At 37.0% G+C, this 23,310-nt stretch overlaps 1 protein-coding gene across 2 annotated transcripts in view; it reads left to right on the plus strand.

The window, feature by feature from the left end:
* The window catches only part of LOC111141148 (cyclin dependent kinase like 3), a 74,792-nt gene extending 53,174 nt beyond the window's left edge, over positions 1 to 21,618 (plus strand). The window contains exons 10-13 of one of the 2 annotated variants that reach the window (XM_022493506.1): positions 702 to 795; positions 3,357 to 3,519; positions 4,321 to 4,418; positions 21,511 to 21,618. In XM_022493506.1, the coding sequence (XP_022349214.1) occupies positions 702 to 795; positions 3,357 to 3,519; positions 4,321 to 4,418; positions 21,511 to 21,618 (463 nt within the window). Of the gene's footprint in view, positions 1 to 701; positions 796 to 3,356; positions 3,520 to 4,320; positions 4,419 to 7,886; positions 7,947 to 21,510 lie in introns of those variants that run through there. The other variant, XM_022493507.1, reaches the window with a different exon arrangement.
* The last annotated feature ends 1,692 nt before the right edge of the window (positions 21,619 to 23,310 follow it).

Raw genomic sequence — 23,310 nt, forward strand, 5'->3', positions numbered from 1 at the left:
CATCTGGGCCAGTCCTAAATTTAGGGAAACTACTGTGAATCTACGTGAGGAAGGAGACTACCTTCAGTATCCCAAACCAATACTAGCAGACTGGTTTAGACTGTAAGTTGTGAAGCTGAGGGGTCTGCAGAGATGGGCAAGTGGACATTTCTGTGTCAATCCAAAGGTACAGCAGACTACAGACTGCAAGAGCCCATTCATTTTTGAGATGATCCCAACACCATGGTTGCAGTCGCCATAGTTGTAACCAGAATGGGACAGCAAACTCAGAAATTCAGAAACCCAGTAGTTAGGAGAGCCAGATTTATGGGCTCCCAGCTGGCTCAGTCTGTAGAGCACATGACTCTTGATCTCAGGGTTGTGAGTTCAAGCCCTGTGTTGGGTGTAGAGCCTACTTAAAGAAAAACAAAAGGGGGGAGAGCGAGAGAGCTCCAGATTTAAAGTAGATATAAGCGACTAAGTAGGCCAGCTAGAGTAATCCCACAATATGGTTTTTACCACTGATGTTAGCCATAAGCAAGTTGTTCTCTGCTCTGTTTTTACCTGTTTAGAGCAGTTGGCACTTACACACTCACAATTGCATTTTGGCCACTCACTATTCACACTTTAGACTACCACAATATAACTTCTTCATTATTGAAGCTAAAACAGAAGTATTTCTGGGGAGTTCTAATAACTTTGTATTCATTTTTAAATAATAGGTTGACTGAACGAGCAAAAAAGAGACGTACTTCTTCACAATCTATTGGACAGTTTATGCCTAACAGCAAACAAGAGGATACAGGTCCCACTCAAGTAAGGCAAGAAGTTAGTCATTAAAACATGGCTTCTTTTTTTTTTTTTTTTTTTTGGTTAAGATTTTTATTTATTTATTTGACACAGAGAGAGAGTACACAAAGCAGTGGAAGTGGCAGAGGGAGAGGAAGAAGCAGGTCCCCACTGAGCAGGGAACCTGATGTGAGGCTCTATCCCACAGATGCTTAACTGAATGAGCCACCCAGGAGCCCCTAAAACATTAGCCTCTTTCAACATTATCCTTGACTCCCTTCCCACTAAATCCTTTTTTTTCTATATTTGGGGCTCTAGCCTGGGTGGCTCAGTTGGTTAAGCGTCCAGCTCTGGATTTCAGCTCAGGTCATGATCTCAGGGTCATAAGATTGAGCCCCACAGTGGGCTCTGCACTGAGTGTGTAGTCTCCTTGATGTTCTCTCTCTCTCTCTCTCTCTCCTTCTGTATTTCCCCACCCGCTCAAATACACACTCTCTAAAATAAAATTTAAAAAATAATTTTTAAAAATGTGCTTTTAGCTTTTTTTTAAAAAGATTTTATTTATTTATTTGACAGACAGAGATCACAAGTAGGCAGAGAAGGAAGCAGAGAGAGAGGAGGAAGCAGGCTCCCTGATGAGCAGAGCAGAGAGCACGATGCAGGGCTCGATCCCAGGACCCTGGGATCATGACCTGAGCCAAAGGCAGAGGCTTTTTAATCCACTGAGCCACCCAGGCGCCCGTAGCTTTTTTTTTCTAAGATGAAAATAGGTCATCGTTTCCTTAGTGCTTTCACAATTTTGGTTAATTTCTTAAAATTTGATTTGTGTATTTTATGTGTGACTTGCACAAAAAAAGTTAAGATTTTCACCCTTAAAAGTTACGAGACTTGGGGCACCTGTTGGCTCAGTCAGAACAACATACAACTCTTGATCTCAAGGTCATGAGTTTGAGCCCCACATTGGTTGTAGAGATTACTTAAAAAAAAAAAAAAAAAAGAGGGGGGCACCTGGGTGGCTCAGTGGGTTAAAGCCTCTGCCTTCAGCTCCGGTCATGATCCCGGGGTTCTGGGATTGAGCCCCACATCAGGCTCTCTGCTTGGTGGGGAGTCTGCTTCTCACCCCCACCCCGCTGCCTGCCTCTCTGCCTACTTGTGATCTCTCTCTCTCTGTCAAATAAATAAAAAATCTTAAAAAAATTTTTTTTAAATTAAAAAAAAGAGAGAGAGAAGAAAAAAAGAAAAGAATCTTAAAAAAAAAAAAGTTACGAGACTTTTTGGTCTTTCACTGCCCCAAAAATGTTTTTAACATTTTATAGATTGAAGGCAATTACCAAATAGATACATCAGACCTTTCACTAGAAAAATGTAATCCGTGTTGTTCATTCCCTCATTTTTTACATAAGGAAGTAGCTGATTGAAGATTGAAGCATAATGTTATTTATAATAATAAAAAATTGAGAGTAACACAAATCTATCTAAGAGCAAGTGACCAGTAAACATATTAACATATAGCCACACAGTGGGATACTACACGTTGCATGGTGGTAGAGTGTTCATTAACTTTGGAGAGTTTTTATCAACTGTTACCAAATGAGCAAAAATAGGTAAAAAAAAAGTTTACCTATTTTTAAAAAATAAAATACAAAGTTTGTTTACTTAAAAATTTTTAAATTAAAAAAATTTTTTAAATATTTTAAATTTAATAATTTAAAATTTAAAAATTTTAACTATTAAAAAATAAAAACAAAAAGGTTTTCTAGAATCCTGGGCTCTCCCTGTGTCCAGAGTACATCATTTTGTAAATAGAAAAATAAATTAATAAAATGAGCTAAAATAATTTATCCAAAGTCAGGGTACAATGAAAAGGATTATAAATTAAAAGTTAAGATGGTAGTTCTCCTGATCAACACTATTATTCTTAGAATATCCAGCATATTTTTAAAAGTTTGTTTCATGAAACTTTTATTGGAATTTGATGTTTATGTGTTTAAATGGTATTCTTTTTTTTTTTTTTTTTTTAGATTTTATTTATTTATTTGAGAGAGAAAGAGATGGAGCACACAATTGGGCAGTGGGGCAGAGGGAAAGGGAGAAACAGACTCCCAGCTGATCAGGGAGCCCTATGTAGGGCTTGATCCCAGGACCTCTGGGATCATAACGTGAGTTGAAGGCAGCTGCTTAACCCAGTGAGCCACCGAAGCACCCCGGAATTCTACTTATTAATTATTAAAATAATTTTGCAAATATAGACATTTTATGCCTATCTTACTTATTACCTTCCAAATGGATGGCAATTTTAGGCTTATCATTCAAAAAACAGTTATACTGGGCACCTGGATGGCTCAGTGGGTTAAAGCCTCTGCCTTCGGCTCAGGTCATGATCCTACGGTCCTGAGATCAAGCCCCGCATCAAGCTTTCTGCTCAGCGGGGAGCCTGCTTTCCCCGCCCCCCCCCCCCCCCTTCCTCTTGCCATACCTCTCTCCTTACTTGTGATCTCTGTCAAATAAATAAATAAAGTCTTTTTAAAAAAAAAAAAACAGTTATACATCTTTTTTTCAAATTAACTCTTGTTTATTTCCTTGTTTAGAACCAAATGGAGAAGAGTGTATTTAATGAGCGAACAGGTCCAAATGACCAAATGGCAAATGGAAACAAAAGAAAGCTGAATTTTTCCAGATCTGACAGGAAGGAATTCCATTTCCCAGAACTACCTTTCACGGTACAGCCCAAGGAGGTGAAAGGAATGGAAGGTACATATTTGTCGCCCAGCTTTAAAAATTTTCAGATGGTATCTTTTATAAGAAGACCTTTTTTTGTAAGATAACTTACATTTATGATGTGATTTAGATAAAAGATAGTAAATTGCTGTGAAAAATATCAGCTGAGGAGAAATTTTTCTCTCATAGTCCAATAAGGGGTAAGACTTGAAGGAGAGAATTTTTAAAGAAGAATTGAGAAAACTTTAAAAGCATATTTTTCCTTGGCTCAATGAAACTTCAGGACAGTATTTGAGGAAAGTGGTTTTGGTTTGGTCTACGACCTAGAGTAAATCAATTTCCTTTGTTTCCCCGTGAATTTTGCCCAGATAATAGTAGGAATGTATGTGCTTCAGGCATTCAAAGATTTAGTAAATTAAGACTTATAACATGTACTGAGCTCTTAAAATGAAACTTCTTTTTTTTTTTTGCACAGTAAATGTTTTGTTTCTTTGAAGAACAGTGACACCTTGTGAAAAGTAACTATAATAGCAAGAAAATAGTACTTGTACAGTTCAAAAGGAATTATCTGATCCACTTAACAGTTATGGGCAGAATTTTAAAAAAATAAATGTCTTCTTTTAATACCTGGCAGGCTATTCATAAAGTTATAAAACAGATCCTTTATGATTGGCATATTTTACCATTACAACTGATGATTTATTCAGTTCCTTTATAATAAACTGAGAAATTGACTTTAGTAGATATCAGAATTTCTATTTGAAACTCTTAGAAAGGAAAGTAAAATTTAAAGGTAGGAATAACAAGTTGTCATTGTATATATTTCTGCAAAAGTTAAACAGATAAAAGTGCTGAAGAGGGAATCAAAGAAAACAGATTCATCTAAAATACCAACTTTACTTAATGTGGATGAAAATCAAGAAAAACATGAGGTAAAAATTTCTGTTTATAGTTTTAGTATGGAATGTCATTTGGAACCCTTGACTTGGTATGTAAATTTAGTTATTACTATTGGAAAGTTATATAAAAATTCAAAATTATGTAGTCTTTGAACATGAGAAACAGGTCTATATTCTCTTAAAATGACATGTTAAATAAAAGTTATTTTGGGGGGTAATTAATACCAGCCCTCATTTGAATGTTGAGTGATTAGAATATATGGTACCCAGGGAAAGTATTATGTATGTTATGTGTATTACATAATATTGGGCAGCCAAACCATGCCAGAGGAAACAAATAATGTTGTGAACATATAGTTATACTAGCCATAGGAACGTATGTATTTATCATTAGCTCCTCCATTCCTGTTTTCAGTTTATCTTTGCTGTCCACTGTTCTATATAACATTTGTTCTCAGCCAGCTATCAGATAACTGTGTTAAAATGTCCCAATCTCGGGGCGCCTGGGTGGCTCAGTGGGTTAAGCCTCTGCCTTTGGCTTGGGCCCTGATCTCAGGATCCTGGGATCGAGGCCGCATCAGGCTCTCTGCTCAGCAGGGAGCCGGCTTCCTCCTCTTTCTCTGCCTGTTTCTCTGCCTACTTGTGATCTTTGTCTGTCAAATAAATAAATAAAATCTTCATTAAAAAAAAAATGTCTGGGGCGCCTGGGTGGCTCAGTTGGTTGGGCGACTGCCTTCGGCTCAGGTCATGATTCTGGAGTCCCCAAATTGAGTCTCACATCGGGCTCCCTGCTCAGCAGGGAGTCTGCTTCTCCCTCTGACCTCTCTCCTCTCATGTTCTCTCTATCTCTCTCAAATAAATAAATAAATCTTAAAAAAAAAAGTCCCAATCCCTACCCACCAGAGTCTTGAATTTCATTCAGAAATCTTGAAGATCCTCAGTACCCAAATGCATACTCTCTAAAGACATTCTTTAAGGGAGGGGAATTGTGCTCAGCACCCACTTAATTAAATCATGTAGATGGCCTTCTATTCTACACATTTATAAGGTCATCAATTTCATTATATCAGCTTCTTATTTTATAAATAAAATTGATTACATTTTTTATTCATGATAAAGTTAGCGCATAGTTATTAAAGAAATTTGGAGAAATTAGAAAAATAGTGAAACTTCCAAACCATATTAAAAGATATTTTCCCTATGTCTATTCAGTCTCTAAGTCATTTGGATTAAAGAGTTACCAGATAACTGTTCTGTTCATCTTCATATTGATGCTTATGCCTTATTTTTGGCTTAGAACTTAAGAACTCCACAGTCCTCTTTGCAGGAAAGAGATATTTTTTAGACAGAACAAGAAAGTCTTTAATGGTCATCTTTTGGTTCACTATAGGAAGTGATAAGGTGGCTTTAAATTCTTAAACTTGGGTGACTTACTGATGTCCCAGGATGTTGAGCAGCACACTCTTTGCACACTTTTTGAATGACTAAAATGAGACTCCCGAGTTTGTGTATTAGGCTCCCAGTAGTGTGCTGCCTGTGTTTATCCTACTGTCCTATGAGAGCCTCTGGAACTAAATTTATATTCCAACACAGGAAGAAAGGAACTCTTCATACAGTTCTTTCATTAAAAAAATACATAAATAAATTGGAAGGGGAAATCTCTCCTTACTCATGTGGTGTAGAACTGCTTAAAAGTGACCTTTCTAAGAGTGACCTTGAAACAGAGTTATTAGAGTAGTCATCAACAATGGTTGTAGTTTCTTTGTGTTATCTCTTCATTTGCAGTTCTGAGAAGCCAGTGAAATTGCATGTAAGGCTAGTCCAAACACTTTCAATACATTAATGTCAGAATTAAGAAAATGTCCTAAATTATGAGTTGTAGTTTGTTACTTTAAAGATTTTATTTATTTATTTGACAGACAGAGATCACAAGTAGGCAGAGAGGCAGGCAGAGAGAAGGAGGGGAAGCAGGCTCCCCGCCGAGCAGAGAGCCCAATGCAGGGTTCTATCCCAGGACCCTGGGATCATGACCTGAGCCAAAGGCAGAGGCTTTAACCCACTGAGCCACCCAGGCACCCCAGTAGTTTGTTACTTTAAAGCACAAGAGAGTACCACATGTTTTTAGAAGTGCAAGATAGGAAATAGCAACCTTTTTGTTATATTCTTGGTTGTGTCATTGACTTGTTTTTGAATTACCTACTCAGATCCAAGTGTTTCCTAGTTGTACCTTCAGTTCTTTCAGACATCTTAAATGTATACTGAATTAGTATATACATACACTAAATAGATAATATGATCTAAGAGAAAACCTAAATTACTGCTGAAGAGTTAGACAAGAGAGGAAAGAGTCCATACAAAGCCACCTTCCATTCTGTCATGATGATCATGAGTAATACTTTGCTAAGTAGTCTCCCTTATAAAACAAACCCCAGTTGCAAAGTACAAGTGCTTATCTGTGGCTGTATTTCCTTAGCCAAAGACTCACCATTTCCTCAATTAAGGTACTGTTTTTATTTACTTTTTGGAATACAGGAAATGTATAAACTGAAAGGAAGAAGAACCTGCCAGATGTAGAGTAGAAAATGCAGCTGCTGAAAATTTAGGGAATCCCAGAATTGTTGTATGGTTTTAAATAATCCTTTTTATTAATATTACATATATGAAAAAATACTGACTAGAGAATTCTACAGATATATCATAAATCCTGTGTAGTTATATGTATATTCACCTAAGTTTGTTTTTACATTAATCTTTAAATTATTCATGTTTTCTTAATTTGAACACTAATTTATTTTTTTATTTTTTATTTTTTTTTTTTAAAGATTTTTTTATTTATTTATTTGTCAGAGAGAGAGAGGGAGAGAGAGCAAGCACAGGCAGACAGAATGGCAGGCACAGGCAGAGGAAGAAGCAGGCTCCCTGATGAGCAAGGAGCCCGATGTGGGACTCGATCCCAGGACGCTGGGATCATGACCTGAGCCAAAGGCAGCTGCTTAACCAACTGAGCCACCCAGGCGTCCCTGAACACTAATTTAAACAAATTGTCTGACTGGTACATCCTAATAAAAGTGCAGCTTACGTTGAATCAAATAATTTTATTTGATCTATTATCTTCGTTATGTATGATTAATGGTCATTCTTAGCTTTGGTTCAGAACTTTATAATTATAGAAGGAAAAGTTTCAAATTGTGTAATGAAGTGAGTCCCAGTGTCTGGGAGCACCAAACATTTCTGAACAATTATACTTGATAAGCATGAAATATGGATTTGGTTCCACACTGAACATTCTAGAACAGCATTTAAACATATCATGAAGTTCATTTAAAAGGGCAGAAGTAGAGGAAAACATTAAAGCAAATCTTTTGGCTTGACCAGCACATTTATCAATTAGTAGTTCACATAGAATATATTGTTAACATATAACTTAATACAGTCAAGGTTTTGGCAGCATATATTTTAGTTCTTATTGCTGGTTCTTACTGGTTTGGTTTCTGATTTTAGGGTGGAGATGGCCATTTTAAGGGGAAGAATTTGAAGAGGAACAGATTTTTTTTCTGGTAGTGTCTTTTCTTTTCTTTTAAATCTGAAAAATACAAATTGGCAAGTCTTCTCTTATCTTATATACAATAGAAATGCAACATGGGCTGCTAAGACAGCCACACGTCTTACATTAGTATCCTCCAACTTTGTTTTGTCAGCAAGACATTCACTCTTCTTATTTCTTTCTTCTAAGATTTCTGTTGGTTTAGAATTATGAAGTCATCTCCCCTCTCTGCCTGCTTCTTTACTTGCCATGATTACTGAGTAAGTAACACATACTGTCATATGACACACCCTGTACTTATGCTGATCTCTGTCCTCTGCTAGTCACATAACCTTTAGTGTGTTTTATTTCCTACAAATGCTCAGGCTTCCTGAAGTGAGTTCTTAATGAAATATCTGACCCATTGTTTTAAAGGCTGTTCTTTCCCTTCCATGGTTAAAAATACATTCTTAGCTGTAAAGGCATTTGTAGCATTTATAAAATACCTGAAAATTATTCAAATGTTAGTTAAATTCTTTACTTCTTTTTCTTTTGTTTTTATTTAAATTCCACTGAGTTGAGAATTCTTTTATTCTTTTAAACAACTCCCAGCACTCTTCCAGTTTCCTAGTTCCATCGATAGTGCCTTTTATGTGGTACAGACTTTTTCTATTCCATAAACCAAATTATATACAACCCATAGATGCACACTAAGAAAATTCATTTTACTATTCTTCAAAACACAACAACAATGAAAAAGGATTATCTGGTGTTTTACCAGGGATGTACCTGATTTGTATTTACTAAATAGACATGAAAAACAAAGGAAAACGTTTCTTTATTACACTATTGTAGTCTCTTTTCATCTCATTTTAAGGTTAATTGGAATTCATACCTGAGATTGTTATACATAAGATACCATTCTAACAGAATTCCTGTTACTTTTAGCAACTAATCTCCAGGGAAATTAAAACTTGTTCCCTCTAGTAGGTTCAACAGATACAAGTCTGCCTCTTATCTGTTCCATTTGTATATTTGTTGATCTTACATCAGTATCATTGGATTCAATTTCTACAAAAAAGCTTACTTGGATTTTAATTGGGATTGTGTTAAATCTATACATCAATTTGAGGAAAATTGGTATTTTATTTTTAAGATTTTATTTATTTATTTGACAGAGAGATCACAAGTAGGCAGAGAGAGAGGGGGAAGTAGGCTCCCCGCTGAGCAGAGAGCCCTCAATCCCAGGACCCCGAGATCATGACCTGAGCTGAAGGCAGAGGCTCAACCCACTGAGCCACCCAGGTGCCCTGAAAATTGGTATCTTAATAATATTAAGTCTCGCAATACGTGAACATGGTATAAACTCTCCATTTATTTAGATCTTTAATTTCTGTCTGTAATATTTTACAGAAATCTTATACATTATTCACTAAATTTATTTCCATATGTTTTGTTTTTTGATGCATTATTAATAGTATTGTTTTTTAATATCATCTTCTAGTTAGTTTTGCTAATATATAGAAGTACAATTTGTTTTTCTATATTGATCTTGTATTCTGAGACTTTGCAAAATTCTTTTATTTGCAAAATTCGTTTATCGTTTATTGCAAAATTTGTTTCCTTCCCTCGTTCCTTTATTTGTTCCTTCCTTTCTTCTTTCTTTTTTTTTGGTCTATTCCTTATGATTTGCCACATAAGTAATCATAACATCTGCAGATAAAAATAATTTTACTTCTTCCTTTCCAATGTATGCTTTTTATTACTTTTTCTCACCTTGTACTGAATAGGACATGTGATAATATTGAACAGAAGTAGCAAGAGTGGACATCCATACCTTTTTTTCCTATGCCAGAGGAAAAACATTCAGCTTTTTCCCATTAAGTATGATAGTTGTAGATTTTATGTAGATGATTTTTATTAATTTTATTACATTAAGGAAGGTTCCTTCCGTTTCTCTTTGCTCAGTGACCTTACCATGAACAGGCATTAAACTTTGTTAAATTCTTCTCCCATGTCAACTGAGATGTTCATGTGTTTTTCTTCTTTATTCTGTTACTGTGAATTATAATAACTGATATTTGAATGTTAAATCAACTCTACATTTCCAGGACTAAATTCCACTTGATCCTTTTTATGTTGTTTTGGATTTGATTGGTTAATATTTTATTAAGGATTTTGGCACTTACATTAATGAAGGATTTTAGTCCCTTTTTTCCCTTATATTGTCCTTGTTTAGTTTTGGTATCAGTCTTAATGTTGCTTTATAACTGAGTTGGGAGGTGTTCCCTCTTTCTCTCTTTTCTGAAAGAATTTGTGTAGGATTGATTTTATATTCTCCTTAAATGTTTGTTAGAACTCACCACAGAGGCCAGTGAAGCCTGGAATTTTCTTTGTGGAAGTATTTTAGTATACAAATTCAATTTCCTTAAATTTATTTAATAAATATAGAAATATCCACATCTCTTATTTCTCTTTGTATCAGTTTTTGTAATTTGCCTCTTTCAGAGGATTTATTCATTTCATCAAAGTTGCTGATTTTATTGGCGTAACATTGATTATCATTTTTCTCTTGTTATTTTAAAGTTGGTAAGATCTATGGTGATGTCCCCTTTATCATTTCTTGTATTGGTGATTTGTGTTTTCTTTTTTCTTGGTAACTCTAGCTACAGGTTTATCAGTTTTAGTAATTTTTTCAGAGAACCAGCTTTTGATTTCATTGATTATTTCTATTTTTTTTTGCCAATTTTATTGATTTATGATTTATCTTCGTTATTTTTTCCTCCGTTTATTTTGGGTTTGTTCTTTGTGATGTTGTGATATAAGAAATATGTGTATTTGGTCTTCATCTCCTGTTCCTGGCACAGAGTTCCTAAAAACACTTATAATTTTCTAACTAATGGGGATGAGAAGAGCATCTTTTGTTATTCATATTCAATTCCTTACAACCATCCCTGATTTTCATTTATTTACTTATTTATTTTTAAGTTATCTCTACATCCAATGTGGGGCTCAAACTTATAACTCCGAGATCAAGAGTCACTTGCTCTACCCACTGAGCCAGCCAGGCACCCCCATACCTAAGTTTATGATAATGAAACTCCTTTCAACCACACCTGAGTTTATGCTAATGAGATGTGACTCAGAGTAAGGGGGCTGGTTCCCAGAGAAACTATCCCTGTGACAAAAGGATTAAAATTTTCAGGTCTGATCTCTAGGAGGAGGAGAAAGGCTAGAGATTGAGCTTATCACCAATTGCCAATGATTTAATTGATCATGTCTATATAATGGAACCTCCATGAAAGCCCTGAACAAAGGGGTTAGGAGAGCTTTCTAGTTGGTCAATACATTGAGGTCTTGGGAGAATGACACACCCAGAGAAAGCATGGAAAATCTGCCCTTCTTCCCACATATTTTGGCCTATGCATCTCTTTCATTTGGCTGTTTCTGAATTCTATCCTTTACAAAAACTGATAATAACAAGTAAAGCACTTTCCTGAGTTTTGTGAGCCATTCTAGCAAATTATTAGACCCAAGAAGGAGGTTGTGGGAACTCCTGATATATAGCCAGTGGGTGAGAAATAGAAGAGGCCCAAACTTGTGACTGGAGTCTGGAATAGGGGACAGTCTTGCACTGAACCCGTAACCTGCGGGCTAATTCCAGCTAGTGCCAGAAGTGTTATGAGTAGAGGAAGCAGTTTTTTCACTTACTTTTCTTTTCTAGTTCCTGAAGGTGGAGCTGAGATCAATGAAAATCTTTTCTTATTTGATCAGTCAAAGCTTTAAATGTCCCTTTTAACTGCAGGCCACAAATTTAAACGGTATTATTTCAATCAGTTAAAAATATTTACTAATTTCCCTTAAGATTTCTTTAGAAATGTGTTGTTCAAGGGGTAGCTGGGTGGATCAGTCAGTTGGTTAAGCGTCTGATTTCCGCTCAGGTCATGATCTCAGGGTTCTGGGATGGAGCCCCACATTGGCCTCCATGCTCAGCAGGGTATCTGCTTGTCCCTCTGCCCCTCCCCCTGCTCATGGTCTTTCTCTGTCAAATGACTAAATAAAATCTTTTTAAAAAAGGTGTGAATTGTCCAATTATCAACTATTTAGGTCTGTTTCAAATATCTTAGTGTTTTCATTTTTTAATTTAATTCCATTTTAATTTAATTTAATTACATTGTGGTCAGAGAATATATTATTTCAGCCCTTTTAAATCCATTGAGACTTATTTTATGTCCCAGAATATGGTCTATCTTAGTGAATGTTGAATGATCTTGAAAAGAATGTGTACACTTGAAAAGAATTTTTCTTCTTTTTAAAGTTTTACTTACTCGTTTTTTAAGTTTTACTTATTCATTTTAGAGAGAGAGAGAAAGTGGAGGGGAGGGGCAGAGGGAGACAGAGACTCTGTGCAGAGCGCCACATGGGGCTATATCCCATAACCATGAGATCATGACCTGAGCTGAAACCAAGAGTCAGATGCTCAACTGACTCAACTACCCAGGCACCCCTTGAAAAGAATTATTCTTTTTTTTTTTTAAGAAGATTTTATTTATTTATTTGACAGACAGAGATCACAAGTAGGCAGAGAGGCAAGCACAGAGAGAGGAGGAAGCAGTCTCCCTGCTGAGCAGAGAGCCCGAAGCGGGGCTCGATCCCATGACCCTGGGATCATGACCTGAGCCAAAGGCAGAGGCTTCAACCCACTAAGCCACCCAGGCGCCCTGAAAAGAATTATTCTTGAAAACACATGTATTTTGCTGAAGTTGGGTGTAGTGTTCTATAAATGACAATTAGGTCAAGTTGCTTGATAGTGTATTAAGGTCTCATATCTTTACTGATTTTTAGTCTACCTGTCTTATCAGTTGCTGATGGGGGAATACTGAAATCTTTATGTCTGTAGATTTGTCTGTTTCTCCTTTCCATTCTATTAGGAGTTGCTTTATGCATTTTGAAGTTCTATTATTAGGTGCATATATATTTAGGGCCTTTATATTTCTGATGAAAACAGTTGTTTTACATGTTTTGTCCGGTTTTATTATTGCTTAAGGTAAGACCAATACCTGCTACTCCATCATGACTAGAACTAGAGGTTCAGTTTAAGAGTTTTGGTAGTGGAGGGGTGCCTGGATTACTCAGTTGGTTAAGCATCTGCCTTTGGTTCAGGTCATGATCTCAGGGTTCTGGGATTGAGTCCTGCGTCAAGCTCCCTGCTTAATCCCAGGACACTGAGATCATGACCTGAGCTGAAGGTAGACACTTAAATGACTGAACCACCCAGACATCCCACATATGACCCTGTCTTATAAATATTTGTTATAAAGCATTTTTTAAAAACAAATTGTTGAAATAATGAGTTGCTTACGTCAACTGAAAATGTTTCATGGTGGCTAGAACATGATGACATTAAGATGGAGCTTGGAGAATCTTCTTTTTCCTTAAGTTTTTTTTTTTTTTTAAGATTTTATTTATTTATTTGACAGAGAGAGAAGGAGCACAAGTGGGCAAAGCGGCAGGCAGAGGAAGAGGGAGAAACAGGCTCCCCACTGAGCAAGGACCTTGATATGGGTCTTGATTGTAGGACCCTAGCATCAGGACTTGAGCCAAAGGCAGATGCTTAACTGACGGAGCCAACCAGGCACCCCAGAGCTTGGAGAATCTTTGAAAAATGATGTAGTCCTGATTTCTGTGTTTAAGTTATTTCTATTCCATTCCTATGGCTCTTTTATCGACTCTCACAGAGGAGTTGGATTTCCAAGGCCTGAGTAACAGTAGTTTATAAAGTAGTTTCAGTGCTCACTAAGGCCTCAAATGTGTAGATTGCTGATGCAGAGTTGACATTTTCATCAAACTCATGGTTAAGAAAGTCATAGTTTTTAAGTGCATAGTTCTTTAAATAGGAAAATCTGAAGCAAATACATAGGGATGCCAAGAAGAGGACAATTTAGCTTAATATAGAATTGCACAGCTGTCCAAAGTATAAATTGAAGGACCCTAAATGGAAATTGGCCTATGTTAGTGAAACTACCAGCAGAATTGCATAGGGAAATGGTCAAGAAATTTTAGGTGATGTATGAACCATAAATCACAAGATGATACAAAACAACAAGAAAGCATTCTTTTCATTTTAATAAAAAGCAAAAATATAGAAACAAATAAAATATCCTACTATCCCGCTGGTCTCCTAACTGCCTACATTCTCCCCGTACAATGTTAGGAAAAGATGATAACTGGTGGCTCTGTAAAAGCAGAGAATTATAATGATTTCTCTTCTTTTCTAAAAAAAGTTATCCTGAAGTCAGATAATGAGAAGTACTTACAATGGGTGAGATGAAAGCCAAACTGAAAGAGAAGAGAACAAAACTAGTTGAAGCTGTGGTGTATTCAGTCTTGTCTAATATATTGTCATTCATCCTAGGATTGCTGAGAAATAGTTGCTATAGATTAGCTATGAGTGATTATTACGGAGACCTCCCAGAAGGCATACAAATGTAGCACCCTTCTTTAAAATGTCATTGGCAAGGGTGCCTGGATGGCTCAGTTGGTTGTGGCTGACTCTTGGTTTTGGTTCAAGTCATGACCTCATGGGTCATGAGATTGATCCCCACATTGGTCTCCACGCTTAGCTGGGAGTCTGCTTGAAAATTCTCTCCCTCTCCCTCTGCCTCCTCCCCTCACCTCTACTCACTCACTCTCTCTCAAATAAATAAATAAATCTTGAAAAAAAAAAAAAAGAAATGTTATTGGGAAAAAGAAAGAGAACAGATTTATTTTCTTTAATTTTGAAATCTGAAGACCTAAGAAAAATCACCAGACGGTTGATTACAGCTATCTGGAGGGATGGTGGACAATAATCATCATGAATTTGTTTTATCTGGTTAGTTTCTCCTAATAATAGCTTAGTGGACCCTGTAAACAAAGGGAAAGCAAGAGATATAATGGCTTTGTAGTTTAAATAATCAAAAAGCATTTGGACTCAGTGTTTAGACCTTCTCTTTTCTGTTTGTACTCCTGGGTGAACTCATCCAGATTCATGGTCTTAAATACTGTTTACATACTGAGTATTCTCAGTTCTCTCTCTCCAGCCTGGATTTGACCCCTAAAGTCTATACTCACATTTCCAATTGCCCATTCAACTGCTCCACTAAGACATATAATAGGTATCTCCAACTTCACATGTCCAGAATTAAGGTCCTGATCTCTTCCTCACTCCCTCCTAGCTCCTCCATATTTCCCACATCTTAGTTAAGGGTAACTCCATTCTTCCATTGGCTCAGGGGAAATATCTTGAAGTAATCCTTGACTTCTCTTTTTCTCTTATACCCTACACAGCAATACCTTGTAAGAATTTCCAGAATTTGAGTACTTTTTACTCCTCTACTCCTATGCACATTTCTTGCCCATTGTACAGGACAACCTCCTTACTGGTTTTTACTCATATCTAAAGCCATCTCTACTTAAAATTATAACTTTTACCATTCCTATTATCTTTTTAAACTTTTTCATATAGCATTTCTCTACCTTACAAGTTACACAACTTTACTTAATTTGTTTATTAATGGTCTCCCTCCACTAAAATATTCTAGGCACCTTTCTAGACACGGGAAATACAGCAATGAACAAAACACTAGATCTCTGTTCCATGAGTTCCTGATTTCTTTACTTACGTGTATGGGTACACATGGCATTGAAAGAATAAATGATCCTGTGAAATGTATACCTCAAAGGAGTAAATAAAATGAATTTTGCCTTAGATTGACTTTCATACTGATTTTAGGTTAAGGTTCTTTCTCATCACAAGTAGCTTTCATTTAATGGGTAGCACTGCATAGATTGCAGGTGTCCAGTGGTTATTATGTAGTCTGTATGCCCCTAGTCCAAGAGTAAAAACAATTCTCAAGTTCTCTTTGAAATCAGATAGTCCTAACCTCCTCCAGAGGGAGCTCAGGGTCCAGCATTTTCAGTATCTGGCACTAGTCTCAGTCCTGGTTTAACAGAGGACAAGGTGTTCTGTCCTCTGTTCTACTGAACTTCAGTGTGTGAAGATGGGGTACTAATAAAGCAATGTTTTTTGCTCTAAATCATTGTGATTTTTTGCCCCCCCAGAAGAGGGATGCAATAGAAATGCATGCTAGGAATTAGACTGTTTCACATGAATGATTCCAAAATCTATGGACATTTCAAACCAAGCAGTAGATTATTTATATACATTTCAGGCAGCATCTCTTGGGCTTCTCTGACTAATCACTTTGTGGCTACTAATTATTACAGTGAACAGTATTATTAAAATCTTTAAAGCATATTGGGGCACCTGGGTGGCTCAGTTGATTAAGCATCTGCCTTTGGCTCAGTTCATGATCTCAGGGTCCTGGGATGGAGCCCTGTGTCAGGCTTCATGATGGGCATTGAGCCTGCTTAAGATGCTCTCCCACTCCTTCTGTCCCTCCACCCTCCCACACGTGTGCACTCTCTCTCAAAAAAAAAAAAAAAATTAAAAAATAATTTAGCTGTTCACAGGGCCTTTGGAGTTTCCTTCAAGGATGCAGAGTTATGCTCTGTAATTTTAGTTCTGTTGTCCAAGTTCTCTGAATTTATCCTGACTTCATTCCCTTTGAAAATATATTTGGTGCAGAGATGCTCTCTATTCTTGTCGCACACTGCCTGTGAACATTCTGAGGGTATTTGTGCCTTGGTCTCCCATTTGTTTAGATAAGTTGGCCATAGAGAAAAATACATCAATTATCTGCTCTTTGAGTATAAAATGTTTCATTAAGTATAAGAATAAGCATGGCATTTAGAGCTTTACACTTGATCTTAGCCAAAAGGCAGAGAGCGTTGGCATTTAGGGCTCTAGGAGAATTGTATAATATAGCTCCTTTTGTAGTAAGGGAAAAAAATAATCTCTGCAGATTCATTATCACTTTCTAGAGTTGTGCTATGTTAAATAGGAGTTACTTGTATTGTAGTTCTGTTCCATCCTAGGAAAACCCAGTGTAGATCAGCAGATCCCAACTTTCATCTTTTGAGGCTACATTGGACTTTCTCAAAGTCTTTGTACCTTAGTGGAGCAGGTAAGATGATGTTACAAACATGGCTATGTTAGGGTGTTGAGAGGGTGAGTTCGTGGCTAATAGAGGGAGATCCAGGTATGATGGAGCCTGAAGCTTTCACATTTCAGAGCCCTTTTTGGAGAGAAAGAATAAGAAATTGTCATTCAAAAATTGCTAGGGCATTCCTTTTTTAAAAGATTTTATTTATTTATTTGAGAGAGAGAAAAAAAGGGAGCATGAGCAGGGAGGCTGGTAGGGGCAGAGGGGGAGGGAGAAGCCCTCCCCTCCACTGAGCATGGAGCCAATGTGGGGCTCTAACCCAGAACCTGGGAATCATGAGCTGAGCTGAAGGCAGACACAGCCAACTGAGCCACCCAGGTACCCTGAGACTAGAATTTTGGACATTTTATTTTCTTAAAATGATCCATTACATACTGAGTCTGGTTTCTGTTTTTACCACATAATAAAACCTTGCTTTTGATGGACACCAATTATTTCCTAATCATCAAATTCAGTGGCTTTCCTTAAGTCCTTATTTTCCCTGATTTTCTGTCACATTTGATACCATGAATCATCTTTTCTTTCTTGAAATGCTCTCATCTTTTTTTATCACATCATTGTTTTCTTCTCACCTGCGAACACTTTTCTACTCTACTAATAATTTATCTTCCTACCTTCTTTGTCACCATTCTCAAGTTCATTTCTTAGGCCTTCCACTCTTCCCTGTTTCCTTGGGGGAAATGTGCTGCTCTTCTATCTTGACTCTATCTAAATTAATTTCCCCCAAACTAGCTTTCCTTTCCCTCCTGGGTTTACTTTTTTCTAAAAATGGTAGCATGGTCTACCCGGTTGAAACTTGGCATCAGCTTGATTTTTTTTTTTTTTGATTCATTTTCCATGTATCTGGTAGCCACTAGGGCATCAAATCTACTTGATTCATTCTTTCTAACTCATTTGGTCCTCCTACATTGTATTAACTTTTCATTCTTAACATAACAAGCCTCTCGTATGATTGGGATTCTATTTTTCCTCTAGACTCCCATTTTTTTATTGCTTATACTATACATAGTATGTCTAAACAAATATTATGTTTCACATCCTGCCTTGTGATGCTAGTTACCCCTTAAATTATATCTTTGTAATTTTATCACTCCACCCCAAGTACCTTTATATAATTAAATACCTTAATATGTAAATTCAAAACAACCTTGGTAGTTTGGAGACTTGCTGAAGAATCAATGAATGATGTTAAAAATGATCAGTAAGAATCTGAGGCATGGTTGTCTCTGAGCAAGCTTGTGAGAAGAAATATTGGGAGGGGCGTTAGTGGTGTCATGCTGCAGTTCCTCCTTAAAACTTCAGGGCGCACACAATTGTTTGCCTTTAGGAAGGTGTAGTTGAATATTTTCTGAAGTTTCAGACTTCTTAGATCAAAAGCAAAGCTACTTTTTCATTTCTGGCAGTATGCTTACCAAGTACCTGACAACATGTATGCTGGATATCCTAAAAAATTCCAATTATAATACCTCTCATCAAAGGCCAAAATGTATTGGTGGTTTAGAGAATATTTTAGCAGGTCACTCAGGTGAAATGAGATAAAGTCTGGGCCTAGGCAAGGTGGGAGTTGTATTGGAAACTGCACATAAAGCTGAGTCCTTTAAAAGGGATACACTTAGTAAAGGGTGAATTAGACAAAATTTGTTCCTTAAAGACAAATTGTAGAGAAGTTTGTGTGTCTTGTCCTTGGTTCTTGATGGTGAACAAACAAAGAAACAAACAAACAAAACAGCTTTTCCTTGAGAATCCATAACCATCCTTCATACAGTTTTGGTGTCAGAATTCACACTACATGTGTTACCCCAGAAACCCGAGATTAGAATGTAGCCTAAAGTATTAATGTATGGTGATCAAACCAGGTGGCTGGCAGAACCAAACACAAATCCTCTCTGGAGGAGTGTATTTTAAACTGGGATCTTAAAGAATTTTAACAGATAAATTTCCTGTGAATGCAAGTTCACTATTAAAAATAAAAAAACACAAAGAAATAAGCTAACATGAATGGGAGTTCACAGAAACAGTAAACAGAATCTGCAAAAACTTTATAAATTAAACTTGTCAGATACTTAACTGACAAAGGTTTATTTAATATATGTAAAGAGATAAGAGACTATTAAATGTAGGATTGAAAATCAAGAGACTATCACAAATAACCAGGCAGGTTTAGAAAAAGAACAAGGTGAAACATCTAGAAATAAAAATAGAATCATTAAAATTAGAATCCTGGTAGATAGTCCAATAGTAAGTTAGACAGAACTGAAGAGAGAATTAGTGAACTGAGAAATAGATCTAAAGAAACTACTCAGATTATAGCCTAGGGAAATAAGAAGTGGAAAGATAAAGTGGAAGTTAAGAGACATGGATGAAATGTGTGAAAGTCTAATATGCAACTATTAGAATTCTGAAAGGAAGACATACAATGAGAGAAGGCAATATTTAAAGAAATCTTAGCTAATACTTTTCCAGAATTGATAAAAAAAATTCTCAGATTCAGGAATCCCGCTGAATCCTAAGAATAATGAAAATGTAACCTACTCTCAGACACACTGTCCTGAAAGCACACAACACCAATTAGTGAAAAAAAGTTGAAAGCAGTCAGAGGAAAAGACAGAGCACTGTAAATGAATGACAGGTAGAATGGTAACCGAGTTCTCAACAGCATAATGGAAATCAGAAGATGGTTGGAGTAATATCTTCCAAGGACCAAGAGAAAATAGCTGTAACCTCAGAATACTAAGGCAGATTAACCATCATCTCCCAATGTATGTCCTTTGCTTTTTCTTTCATAATAAAATTCATGATTTTTTAAAAAGGTTTTACTTATTTATTTGACAGGGAGAGAGAGAGATCACAAGCAGACAGAGAGGCAGGCAGAGAGAGAGAAGAGGGGAAGCAGGTTCCCCGCTGAGCAGAGAGCCCGACACGGGACCTGATCCCAGGACCCTGAGACTGTGACCCAAGCCTAAGGCAGAGGCTCAATCCACTGAGCCACCCAGGCACCCCAAAACTCATGATTTTTAACTGAACCATGAAAGCATGGAATAAAAACTACTTTTCCTAGCCTTCCTTACAGTTAGCCTTATCAAAGAAGTAGTGAAGGTAGTAATTTATATTAAAGTTTAACAAGTCAAAAGGTTTGCTTTATTGTCTGCAATTGCTAAGATAATGGAAAAAAATATGAAGCAACTATGTTGCTATGATCACACAGGCTTTCTACAGGTTCTGGATCACAACACAGGGAGATAGTGATCCAAGGAGAGCCTGTCAGTTTTGCTGAGTTGGTGAGGTAGGGATGGACATAAATAAGATCAAGAGGACCAACGTGGCTACAGTCTGCAAGGCAGCATACTAGTGAAGAAAAAGCTATGTAGAGAAGGAACTTAGAAATCTGCATTGGTTCCCTTCCAATCTTTGTCTGAATACTAATCTGTGAATGTGTGGCAGCCATGAAAATGCATCTCTCAGATATCCAACTGCAGAGAGTGTGATTGACTTTACCAAAAGAACTGTAAGAATTAGCTAGCCTCCAGTAGGAACCGGGGAAATACCCCTGGGATTAGATTTTTAGGATATTTGATCAAGGGGAGTAGAATATAAGTCTAGACAAGGAAGAATATGTTAATTTGGGAGTACAATCTCAGAACATGGGATTTAACATCCTAGCAAGAATGTTAGCAAATGTAGCAAAATCAGGCTCTTAGAAGCCTGAAAAAAGCTATGGCCAACAGTCAGGGAAATAGAAATACTGGATTTGCCTTATAGATGGAATAAAGAAGCTAAGTGAAGTGGGTATACTAGAACAAATTATGTAAGATCAGAAGACCACACAGAGAATGATGCTCCATGGGAGGATGCAGGGGGTACATTTTTCAGTAGGCCCCAGTGAAAGGAGGTAGGAGACCTGTATACTGAAAACTGTAGCAATAGAGACTAATGTTAAGCTCCAGACATTGTTATTTTCTGACAAGACCAACTGGCTACTTCACCAAGTCAAGTATGTCAGAATTTTTCTATTCCTGAAGGAGTAGGATTTCATTTTCACAAGAGGGATACCTATTCTGAGTTTGGCTATACTTCCTTACCTGAAGATTCTCAGTAGCCTGGGGCTTTCAGAATACCTGATCCACAAGCATGTAAATACACACAGTGTAGCATCCAACTGCTTCACATTGAAGGAGATGTGGCAGTGGTCCTGTGACCATGGGAGTCGCTAGTAGTATCACATATGGTACCATCTCAAAGCAACCAGTCTCACAGAACACTGGACCAGTCTTTATAAGGTGCAACTCAAGTGGCAGTTCAGAGACAATCTCATAAAAGAATGATGTGCCACTCCTTGGGAGGTAGAATATATATAAATCAGAAACATTTATAGAGTTCTATATCCCAATAGAAATAATAGGCTGCTATATTTCCGTGGATCTGGGAACCAAGGCGTCGAAGAAGGAGAAGTTCCCATCACTTCCAGTGACCTACTTTGGAAGTTTTTACTTGGGAGTTTTTACTCTCATCCTTACACAATTGGGCTTTGGTGGAATTGGAGTTCCTGGTCTTCAAAAGGGGCCCATTCTTGCTAGAGGCCACAGCAAGAGTGCTACTGAACTAAGTTATAGCTGCTGCTGTGGAATTTTGGGTTCTTTGTGCCCAGAGACTAGTGGTCAGAAAGAAGAATCACCATGTTGGTAATCGGTCTTAATCAGCTGGGGGAGATAGAACTGCTGTTTTGTGAAGAGGTCAGGAATATATGTTAAACCCAGCTATTCATTTGAGCACCTCCTGGTACTTCCTTACATTTTGTAACCAGGAATGGACACATGCAGCCACTTCTGACTGAGAAGGGTATGATTACCAAGGTTTCAGACTATCCAGGAACGTAGGTTTGGGTCACACTACCCATGTAAGCCACCAAGACCTGCCAAAATGATAGATACAGGTGAGGAGAATTCAGAAAGAATCATGGAAGAGAAGGAGTACAGTTGCAGTCCTGAGATTCATTACAGTTATGAGGGCTTTAATTTGTCTCATTATTCTCCAACTTCTGAGTTTCCTCTCAGGAATAAAGGATAATAGGAATCATGGAGGAGTCTTTCTCTAAATAGTGAGGTGAAGTATATCTATGTGGTGCAATGAGTGAATCTCTGGTGGCCACAAAAATGTACCTCTTGGATCTCTGACTGTGGAGAGCATAATTGACTAGTGGCTCCAGTTGTTGCACTCTGAAGTTTGGCACCACATACACAAGAAAGCCACACTTCCCATGTGTTAATCCAGCTAATGACTGAGTTCATCAAGGATAGTGGCAGGCCTGTTCCTGAGATATGCAGGACTTCTTTGATGGGGAACTTTGGTGTGAAGATTCTCCATCAGGTTCCCAAACTTCCTTAGAACTGTGGTGCAATCTAACTATCTTCCACTCAACCTTACTTTCAATCTTCTCCTTTTGAAGGTCACATGTGCATTGCAATCTTACGACTGTCTTAGTTATCCCTGGCTCCCTTCCCATTTTTCCCTATAGGCACTTACTTCAGTAAATTTCTTACATGTCAAGTCCCTTCTTGGCATCTACTTCTTGGAATATTCAGACCAACAAGACATATATAGGGTGAAATTTACATGACCAATCAAAGGCTATCTTCAAAGCTATAAGCTGAATAATTCTTAGAGATCACATAGTGCTAGGAAAAGACTCAGGTTTCTGACAGCCATTGTGGAAAGATCTTGTTGGATAGCTGGGGCATTCAGTAGAAATCTCAGAAGGATTATACCTTAGTAGTAGGGTTAAACTAAACTTAGAATAAAGGCCAAGTTAGATCTGCTCTTACAAGTTTAGAAACAAGCTCTTTTGGACCAAGCTGATCTTCAAGTAACTCAATTGCCTGTTAAAACAAACTCAAAACTCTTTAAAGAAAAATTAACAAAAAATCCTAATAATCTTAAAATGGCCATAATGCCTGCCATTCAAATTAAAATTACTAGATTTGAAAACAACTCAGAAAAGAATTACCCATAATGAAAATTAAAAATCAGTCAGTAGACATAAAGAAATGATGATTATTAGCAGACAAGAACTTTAGGACAGCTGTTATAAAACACTCAAATATTTAAAAGAAAACATGAAAATAATGAAGAAAGAAATGGAATATCAAAAAAAGATCCAAATGGAACTTTTAGAGCTAAAATATACAATATCTGAACTAAAGTGAAAATTCACTGAATTGAATCCAAAATGGATTAGATATTGTAGAAGAAAATATCAGTGTCCTCAAGACATAACAATAGAAACCATCCAAATGGAAGA

The sequence above is a fragment of the Enhydra lutris genome, unplaced genomic scaffold, assembly GCF_002288905.1.
Source record: "Enhydra lutris kenyoni isolate GAN:26980312 unplaced genomic scaffold, ASM228890v2 scaffoldscaffold5, whole genome shotgun sequence".
NCBI lineage: Eukaryota > Metazoa > Chordata > Mammalia > Carnivora > Mustelidae > Enhydra > Enhydra lutris.